This window comes from Entelurus aequoreus, linkage group LG23, assembly GCF_033978785.1.
Source record: "Entelurus aequoreus isolate RoL-2023_Sb linkage group LG23, RoL_Eaeq_v1.1, whole genome shotgun sequence".
NCBI classification, from domain to species: domain Eukaryota; kingdom Metazoa; phylum Chordata; class Actinopteri; order Syngnathiformes; family Syngnathidae; genus Entelurus; species Entelurus aequoreus.
Window position 1 is genome coordinate 41,088,834 of NC_084753.1, and position 10,438 is coordinate 41,099,271.

General features: G+C 40.4%; 1 protein-coding gene across 1 annotated transcript; it reads right to left on the minus strand.

The window, feature by feature from the left end:
- Window positions 1-5,896: 5,896 nt before the first annotated feature.
- LOC133640810 (zinc finger protein OZF-like) lies at window positions 5,897-7,709 on the minus strand. The gene has a single exon (XM_062034487.1). It carries the CDS (start codon window positions 7,660-7,662, stop codon window positions 6,031-6,033), a length of 1,632 nt encoding a protein of 543 aa, XP_061890471.1. The 5' UTR covers window positions 7,663-7,709; the 3' UTR covers window positions 5,897-6,030.
- Window positions 7,710-10,438: the final 2,729 nt, after the last annotated feature.

Here is a 10,438-nt window from a genome sequence, read left to right on the forward strand (position 1 = left end):
AGGCACACATGACATACACAAAGCCTAACCAGGCATTTTTTTCTCTCAAGGAATTGTGAAATAAAATCATGTCTTCATGAGATCAACACTGTACTGAAGCCCAGAACACTACACATTTCCCCAGTTTTATTTAGAGATAAGGAAAGATTGGCCTGGCCCACTAGGATCCCTCTTTATGTTTGTCAACTTTATAGTCTATACATTTAGAGTAATGTGATAATCCAACACTTTAGAAGTCTAGAATGAAAGAGTATATAAGAGAATTGACAGAGTGTGTGTACCTTCAGTGCTGAATGATCACAGATCACAGAACAGGTTTGTTTACTTCTTACTCTCACATGTTTACTAACGTCATATTTATTATTAACACTATTCTTGAATAGATTGTCTATAGGAAGATGAATTGTCATGTGAGGATGATGCACTGATTGTTTTATGTTGTTCATAAAAACGAGACAGTTTCAGACACACAATATTTATGAGAGGTTGATGTTCCTCTCAGTTTGTAACAATGTGTATCAACATGTTTACACAAAACTCACACAGTCACCGGGGGAATATTCCAGAGAGCAGGTTAAGTGCAAACTCCTGAGTACGTAAAATGAAGTGTATTAATTGACTCATATCATGTTCTACACTTGGTGAATGTTCATATTCATCTCGGAGAAAGCAAACCATCAGGTTGGAGTAAACAGTGGTATTTCAGTTTGAGCACATGATAAGATAAGGTCCCTTAGTTTGATATTCGCAGGTGAATTGGATCACTTCTCGTAGGAAAAGAGGCCCTAATTGGGACTTCGGAATGCAAAAGTGACAACCATATCCTTGAAAGGAGACTACCTGTCTAGCTCAAACGCCAACCTTTAAGTTATGACTTAAAGCAGTTGTTTTCCAGACACTTACACACCAACATCTCCTTTCGTGGTCAGGTGGTGCTGTTTAGCTTTAGCGCACACCCAGACAGTGAAAGAAGGAATATATAAAACGATGGTTTGGCTTCTCCGGGAGAGGAGTCCTCCATATTTGACCTGACCTCCTCCCAGGAACTGCAGTCCTGTGTAAATGACGCTCGCTGGTAATAAAGCAACTTTTGCTTCAGTAAAGCGTCTCCGACGTCTCTTTTGATCCAGCCGCACTGCCGTGTCGCCCTTCTGTCCGGACGACGATGACAAGACCAGAAATACACTTCAAAAGCTCCAGAGTTTTACCTCCAAAAATAGAGAGGTAAGACAAAGTCAGAGTCAGTTGCATAAAACACTGAAAGGGATTGGCGCGGTTGGGAGAGTGGCCGTGCCAGCAACCCGAGGGTTCTTGGTTCGATCCCCACCTACTACCAACCTCGTCACGTCCGTTGTGTCCTTGGGCAAGACAGTTCACCCTTGCTCCTGATGAGTCGTGGTTATTGCCTTGCATGGCAGCTCCCGCCATCAGTGTGTGAATGTGTGTGTGAATGGGTGAATGTGGAAATAGTGTCAAAGCCCTTTGAGTACCTTGAAGGTAGAAAAGCGCTATGCAAGTATAACCCATTTACCATTGTTCCTATAACCCCTTTGTTCAAATGTTTGTTCCACTTGGCATCTTGTCTGACTCGCACCATGCACAGCCTTCCTTGTCACATATTGTTCCTTTTCCCGCTATCCATCCAGTAATTCAAACTGATCCAGCAGCGCGATTGAAGATTATTTTTACTTACAAAAATCAAGGAACCAGGATACTCGGGAAACAAAATAAAAGGTAGCCTACATAAAACGACATATATGTGCACATGGATGCACTGATTAAAAATATAGAACTATAATGCCCACGTTAAGACTTTTCTTTCTATTTCCAGCAGACTAGTAGAACATCTTAGGTGTATTGCTGCCCTCCACAGGTTCTTAACGGGATTTCCTCCTTCTGTCCTATGGCCCACACTACATTCTACAGTCCAGTAGGTGGCAGTATGAACCTTTCAAGTCATGGCTGCAAACTGCCAGTAAGAAGAAGAAGTAATAAACTGCCACAACGATGACTCTTGCTGACCTACTGCCTTCGGTAATAGCACCATTCCCAAATTATGTCGGCTCTATTGATAAACTCACTAACAACTTTGACGATGCCTTGCGCGAAATTATTGATAGTATAGCACCGCTAAAGCAAAAAAGGGCCCCTAAAAGGCGCACTCCATGGTTTACAGAAGAAATTAGAGCTCATAAATTATCATGTAGAAAACTGGAACGCAAATGGCGCGCGACTAAACTTGAGGTTTTCCATCAAGCATGGAGTGATAGTTTAATAACTTATAAACGCATGCTTACCTTAGCTAAAGCTAAATACTACTCAAATCTCATCCGCCTCAACAAAAACGATCCTAAATTTCTGTTTAGTACAGTAGCATCGCTAACCCAACAAGGGACTCCTCCCAGTAGCTCCACCCACTCGGCAGATGATTTTATGAATTTCTTTAATAAGAAAATTGAACTCATTAGAAAGGAGATTAAAGACAACGCATCCCAGCTACAACTGGGTTCTATTAACACAAATACGACTGTATATACGACGGACACTGCCCTCCAAAATAGTCTCTCTATTTTTGATGAAATAACATTAGAGGAATTATTACAGCGTGTAAGTGGGATAAAACAAACAACATGTTTACTTGACCCACTTCCTGGGAAACTTATCAAGGAACTGTTTGTATTATTAGGTCCATCAGTGTTAAATATTATAAACTTATCACTTTCCTCCGGTACTGTTCCCCTAGCATTCAAAAAAGCGGTTATTCATCCTCTGCTCAAAAGACCTAACCTCGATCCTGACCTCATGGTAAACCGACCGGTCTCCCACCTTCCGTTTATTTCCAAAATTCTCGAAAAAACTGTTGCACAGCAGCTAAATGAACACTTAGTGACTAACAATCTCTGTGAACCTTTTCAATCCGGTTTCAGGGCAAATCACTCTACGGAGACAGCCCTCGCAAAAATGACTAATGATCTATTGCTAACGATGGATTCTGATGCGTCATCTATGTTGCTGCTTCTTGATCTTAGCGCCGCTTTCGATACCGTCGATCATAATATTTTATTAGAGCGTATCAAAACGCGTATTGGTATGTCAGACTTAGCCTTGTCTTGGTTTAACTCTTATCTTACTGACAGGATGCAGTGCGTCTCCCATAACAATGTGACCTCGGACTATGTCAAGGTAACGTGCGGAGTTCCCCAGGGTTCGGTTCTTGGCCCTGCACTCTTTAGTATTTACATGCTGCCGCTGGGTGACAGCATACGCAAGTACGGTGTTAGCTTTCACTGTTATGCTGATGACACTCAACTCTACATGCCCCTAAAGTTGACCAACACGCCGGATTGTAGTCAGCTGGAGGCGTGTCTTAATGAAATTAAACAATGGATGTCCGCTAACTTTTTGCAACTCAACGCTAAGAAAACGGAAATGCTGATTATCGGTCCTGCTAGACACCAACATCTATTTAATAATACCACCTTAACATTTGACAACCAAACAATTAAACAAGGAGACTCGGTAAAGAATCTGGGTATTATCTTCGACCCAACTCTCTCGTTTGAGTCACACATTAAGAGTGTTACTAAAACGGCCTTCTTTCATCTCCGTAATATCGCTAAAATTCGTTCCATCTTGTCCACTAGCGACGCTGAGATCATTATTCATGCGTTCGTTACGTCTCGTCTCGATTACTGTAACGTATTATTTTCGGGCCTCCCTATGTCTAGCATTAAAAGATTACAGTTGGTACAAAATGCGGCTGCAAGGCTTTTGACAAAAACAAGAAAGTTTGATCATATTACGCCTATACTGGCTCACTTGCACTGGCTTCCTGTGCACTTAAGATGCGACTTTAAGGTTTTACTACTTACGTATAAAATATTACACGGTTTAGCTCCAGCCTATCTCGCCGATTGTATTGTACCATATGTCCCGACAAGAAATCTGCGTTCAAAGAACTCCGGCTTATTAGTGATTCCCAGAGCCAAAAAAAAGTCTGCGGGCTATAGAGCGTTTTCTATTCGGGCTCCAGTACTCTGGAATGCCCTCCCGGTAACAGTTAGAGATGCTACCTCAGTAGAAGCATTTAAGTCCCATCTTAAAACGCATTTGTATAATCTAGCCTTTAAATAGACCCCCCCTTTTTTAGACCAGTTGATCTGCCGTTTCTTTTCTTCTCTCCTCTTCTCCCCTGTCCCTTGCGAGGGGGAGTTGCATAGGTCCGGTGGCCATGGATGAAGTGCTGGCTGTCCAGAGCCGGGACCCCGGGTGGACCACTAGCCTGTGCATCGGTTGGGGACATCTCTGCGCTGCTGACCCGTCTCCGCTCGGGATGGTTTCCTGTTGGCCCCGCTGTGGACTGGACTCCCGCTGATGTGTTGGATCCACTGTGGACTGGACTTTCACAATGTTATGTCAGACCCACTCGACATCCGTTGCTTTCGGTCTCCCCTAGAGGGGGGGGGTTACCCACATATGCGGTCCTCTCCAAGGTTTCTCATAGTCATTCACCGACGTCCCACTGGGGTGAGTTTTTCCTTGCCCGTATGTGGGCTCTGTACCGAGGATGTCGTTGTGGCTTGTACAGCCCTTTGAGACACTTGTGATTTAGGGCTATATAAATAAACATTGATTGATTGAATAGAGCTGGTTGCTTGTTTCTCTCGCGAGATCTGACAACATGTTTAAATAGAACAATTGACAGGTTGACAACATCCAAACAAACCAAGTCATCTCCAATACATCTCAACATTACACACATCCTCCAGGCTGAGTTAGTCTAGATGATGAAGTAACCTGGAAACTACATGTAAGTCATATAAAGAAAACATTGAAAAAATTTACTGTGGTAATAAATAGAATAAAATACATACCCACGAATATTAACTACATTTATTGTACCCAACTTTAGTTGAAGCATACATTGTTTATTGCATAAAGGTCTGGGGACATACATATAAAACAATCACACAAAAATATTCATATTACACAAGAGAGTAATAAAGACAATTAATAGAATGGATTATAGAGACCCAACAAATGATTCATAAAGTCACACATTTTAAAATTGTAAAAAAGACAACTGTTCAAATGATGTAAAAAGTAAATAATAATATGCTTCCAGAAGTGGGCCAGAAGATGTTTCAGATGTGAACCAGTAAATATGAACTAAGAGGGATTTATGTGTACTCAAAAGCAAAGGTATGAACACATGTAAAACAAATATGTATATCATATAAAGGAGTTAATCTAGGGAATCATCTACAATTAGAAAATAAAATATGTAACACTTCATTATTTCAAAAAACATATATAAAACACTATTATGAATAAGTATAAAAGTGAATTATGAATATCTACACTTAAAATGTTTATTGCTTGTAACATATTTTATGTACTGTTTATTCTCACCTTTTCAGTCAAATTGTTCCGTTCATTTTAAAGTACACAAATGTGTATATTAACTCATGTACTTAACTGAAATAAAAGCACTAATCTGAAGTATGTACTCTAAATATGTTAAAAGCATAATAAGATTGTGTTACACACACAACAATGATGTCACACATGTTATATGTGCTGATGTTGTTAGAAAGTCAAAGTTAAAGTTTTGACAGTTTATTTCAAATCCTGCATCTTCATTTGCTGCTGCTGTTCTCACCAGCACACTTGTGTTACTTATAAGAGAATCTTTCACCACACACACTGCAACTCAACACTTTCTCTCCTGTGTGTGTTATCATGTGTACTGTAAGAGTGTATAGTTGACGAAAGCTTTTGTTGCAGCTTGAACAAGAGTATGGTTTTTCACCAGAGTGCTTTCTCATGTGTACTTTTAATTGATGTCTTTCTATATAACTTGTACCACATACTGAACATATAAAAGGTTTTTCACCAGTGTGTGTTCTCATGTGTTTTTTTAAATGGTCCCTTCGAGTAAAATCTTTACCGCAGATTGAACATGAAAAAGGTTTTTCACCAGTGTGTATTCTCATGTGTTTTTTGAAATTGGGCTTTTGAGTAAAATCTTTACCGCAGATTGAACATGAAAAAAGGTTTTTCTCCAGTGTGTGTTCTCATGTGTACTTTTAAACTTTCATTTATTACAAAACTTTTACCACATTCTGAGCAGGAAAAAGGTTTTTTTCCAGTGTGTGTTCTCATGTGGATTTTAAAAGATTCCCTATGAGTAAAATCTTTACCGCAGGTTGAACATGAAAAAGGTTTTTCTCCAGTGTGTATTCTCATGTGTCTTGTGAAATGGGGCTTTTGAGTAAAATGTTTACCGCAGATTGAACATGCAAAAGGTTTTTCTCCAGTGTGTGTCCTCATGTGGAATTTTAAATTTTTATTTTCTGAAAAACTTTTACCACATTCTGAGCAGGAAAAAGGTTTTTCTCCAGTGTGTATTCTCATGTGTACTTTTAAATGGTACTTTCGAGTAAAATCTTTACCGCAGGTTGAACATGAAAAAGGTTTTTCTCCAGTGTGTGTTCTCATGTGTACTTTGAAATGGTACTTTCGAGTAAAACCTTTTCTGCAGATTGAACATGACAAAGGTTTTTTTCCAGTGTGTGTTCTCATGTGTCTTTTGATATTGTACTTTCGAGTAAAACCTTTACCGCAGATTGAACATGAAAAACGTTTTTCTCCAGTGTGTGTTCTCATGTGTACTTTTAAATTTGTATTTGTTACAAAACTTTTGCCACATTCTGAGCAGGAAAAAGGTTTTTCTCCAGTGTGTGTTCTCATGTGTTTTTTGAAATGGTCCCTTCGAGTAAAACCTTTACTGCAGATTGAACATGAAAAAGGTTTTTCTCCAGTGTGTGTTCTCATGTGTGTTTTTAGACGACAACGGTCATTAAAAGTTTTGTCACAGTGAGAACATGTGAAGTGTGTGTTGTCAGTGTGACATGTCTTATCATCTTTAGAGTCTTCATCATCAGTGTCAGGAGAGTGTGACGTTGTGTCCTCACTATCTGATAGTGGAGCTAAGAGCTTGTCTGCTTGTGATCCTCCACAGTGGTCTCCATCAGCTTCTGTTGTCATGTGTTGAGTTGAGCTGCTGCTTGGAGGCTCCGCCTCTCTCTTCTCCTCACTCTCACCTTTGACCTCATCATCTTCACTCTTCACAGGGACACCAGTCACTGGCATCTTGGTGACATCAACCTCCTCCAGTCCTTCAAGATGCTCTCCCTGCTGACTGATGCTGTGTTCCTCCTCTTCCTTTTTAATGTGAGGGCTCAGTGGGTCCTCCTCTTCCTCCTTAATGTGAGGGCTCAGTGGATCCACCGCTTCCTCTTTAAAATGGGGTGTCAGTGGTTCCTCCTCTTCCTCTTTAAAATGGGGTGTCAGTGGATCCACCTCTTCCGCCTTAATGAGAGGGCTCAGTGGATCCACCACTTCCTCTTTAAGATTGGGTGTCAGTGGGTCCTCCTCTTCCTCTTTAAAATTGGGTGTCAGTGGATCCACCTCTTCCTCCTCAATGTGAGGGCTCAGTGGATCTACCACTTCCTCTTTAAAATTGGGTGTCGGTGGGTCCTCCTCTTCCTTTTTAAAATGGCGTGTCAGTGGGTCCTCCTCTTCCTTTTTAAAATGGGGGTTCAGTGGGTATTCCTCTTCCTTCTTAATGTGAGAGGGCTGTGGCTCCTCCGTCCGCATCCTGAAGCTCCACTTCTGTTGCTCAGGGTGAAGATGTTCTTCACAGACGTCTGCAAGACAACAAGACAATCACATGTTTTAGTAACATCCATCTCTGCTCAGTCACACAATGCATTCAGTACGTTAACATGCACTTAGGAACAACAAGTTATTGTATGAACTGTACTGAAATCTTTACAACATTATTCACAGGAAAAGAAAAACAAAGTTTGTCTGATACCAAATGGCTTACACAGACATGATAGGGTGAGAAATAAGTGTTGGTGATTTTCAATGTTTTTGGAACAGTGTTAAGGTCATACGAAAAGAGAAAGAAAATTAGTGCCACAGAGACGTCCGCCGCGACGGGCTCCGAGTGAGGGGTGACTCACTCGTGTTTCGGGCATTGTCCTGGAAACACAAATTGTAAATAGGTAGTGGGCTAATTTGTCTTAAGGTCGAGAGTCACGTCATTAGTGTGAAGAAGTGAATAAAGTTGTAAGTGACATCTAGGGCCTTGCCGCCCCGTAGACTAGTGAGATTGACAGACGTGTTCATCTCGGTGCAACGTTTCAGTATACGCCGAGGAGGTTTGCGGCCCTCGAAAACTGATGTAAATCAGAGAGAGGGATGTATGACATTATATGGTTTTGGATTGTTGTTGATATTGTTGAATTTTATAACACTGATTTGTTGATGGATTTACGTGTTGTTAAAAGAGTAAAAATGGATGGTGATTTTGAGCGTGAGTGTGAAGAGTTTGGGACGCGTGATGGAGTGTTTTTGTCCCAGAGTGGGGACAGGAAGATAATGGACGAGATAAAGAAGAACATAGTTGGACAGATTGTGAGAAGTGTGGACACAGCGGACAGAGAGAGGCAAGTATGAGAAGTTTTGGAGGAGAATAGACACAGAAACATGGTGTTGCAAGTGTGAGGAAGAGATGCATCCAGGATGTAGTTGTATGCGAAAAAGCAAGTTGAAGAAAAGCTGAGAGAAAGTGACAAACGGAGGTGCATGTCAAAAAAACATGTTTTTGTGCAGTAGATCGCTGCAGACTGTTTTTTTTAAGTGTGTATCTTTCCAGGTTCACATTGTGTAAAAACCCCGGGGTTCAAATAAAGATAAGTGAAATATAAAACATAGGACGCTAGCAGGTGAAAGACGCCAAAAGACGATGGAGGTGAGGCTTGAGAAAAAACGTTTAAAAATAGATGAAGAAATAAGAAGGCCGAAAGAAATCAATACGAATAATTTAATGCAAAATTGAATAAACTAATGCGTGCGCCAGATATTGTGGGGTTATTGAAATAAGATATGAATAAAATGTAGACTGAAGATATACATAAATATGAATAGCGCTTTTATATGGGACCCGATGAGATATATGTGTGTATGTATATATATATATATATATATATATATATATATATATATATATATATATATATATATATATATATATATATATATATATATATATATATATATATGTGTATATATGTATATATATATATTGTGGAGCATCACAATACCCCCGAACAGGTGAGACTAGGCAGAGGGCCAGCCATCACAGTGAGAGTATGCACCAGGCAGTCAAACTACGCCAACCTCTGGGTCTGGTAATTGAAGGCAAGTGCATCCCTAATTCTATCCTCAATCAGGTTGATGTGTGGCCACCTGCTTCAAGGCAGCTGTGTCAGGTTGGTAATCACTGTGTTTGCTTAAATAGAACCTCAGTGTATGACTCATTGTGTGGCTGGCTCCCTGCTGGGAAAGGTCTGCTCCCATCGGGCGGTAAGTGTGTTGGTCCACTGAAATGTAATTTGTAGATTAGTCTGCTAAATGTGTAATATGTTGGATTCATTGAACGCTGTGATTTATTGAACTTTGTGCTGATCAGAGATTTCTCTGCTCTGTGTTCCAGGCAATTTAGGAGACCTGATCAAGGCACGAAAAATGAGATAATTTGTTTGTTTAAAAGGAAGCCCCAATCGGGAGGAATTTAAGTTAACCGGTTTTCAGAAAAGTGACATAATAAAGCAACCCTGCTGCATTTGAAACTTAACAGAACTGTCTCTGGGAGGTTGGTTTGAACCCATACGTCACAATATATATATATAGTAGTGGTGCAACGGATCAACATTGATCCGTGAGGATCAATATCTTCGGATCGGCACACACGTGATCCGTTTGCTTTACGAAGAAAGAAAAAAAAGTTTGCGCATGTTCAGTCCACACACAGCGTGGTCATGGCGAGCGGAGTAACGGAGGAGCTTGAACGCCCTGCGCCATTTAAAGGCCTACTGAAATGAATTTTTTAAATTTAAACGGGGATAGCAGATCCATTTTATGTGTCATACTTGATCATTTTTTGATATTGCCATATTTTTGCTGAAAGGATTTAGTATAGAAGAACGTCGATAAAGTTCGCAACTTTTGGTCTCTGATAAAAAAAAAACCTTACCCCTACCGGAAGTAGCGTGACGTTGTCAGTTGTTCACTTCCTCATATTTTCCTATTGTTTTCAACGCAGCTAGAGCTATTCGGACCGAGAAAGCGACGATTACCCCATTAATTTGAGCGAGGATGAAAGATTTGTGGATGAGGAACGTTAGAGTGACGGACTACATTGCAGTGAAATACATATCTTTTTTCGCTCTGACCGTAACTTAGGTACAAGCTGGCTCATTGGATTCCACACTCTCTCCTTTTTCTATTGTGGATCACGGATTTGTATTTTAAACCACCTCGGATATTATATCCTCTTGAAAATGAGAGTCAAGAACGCGAAATG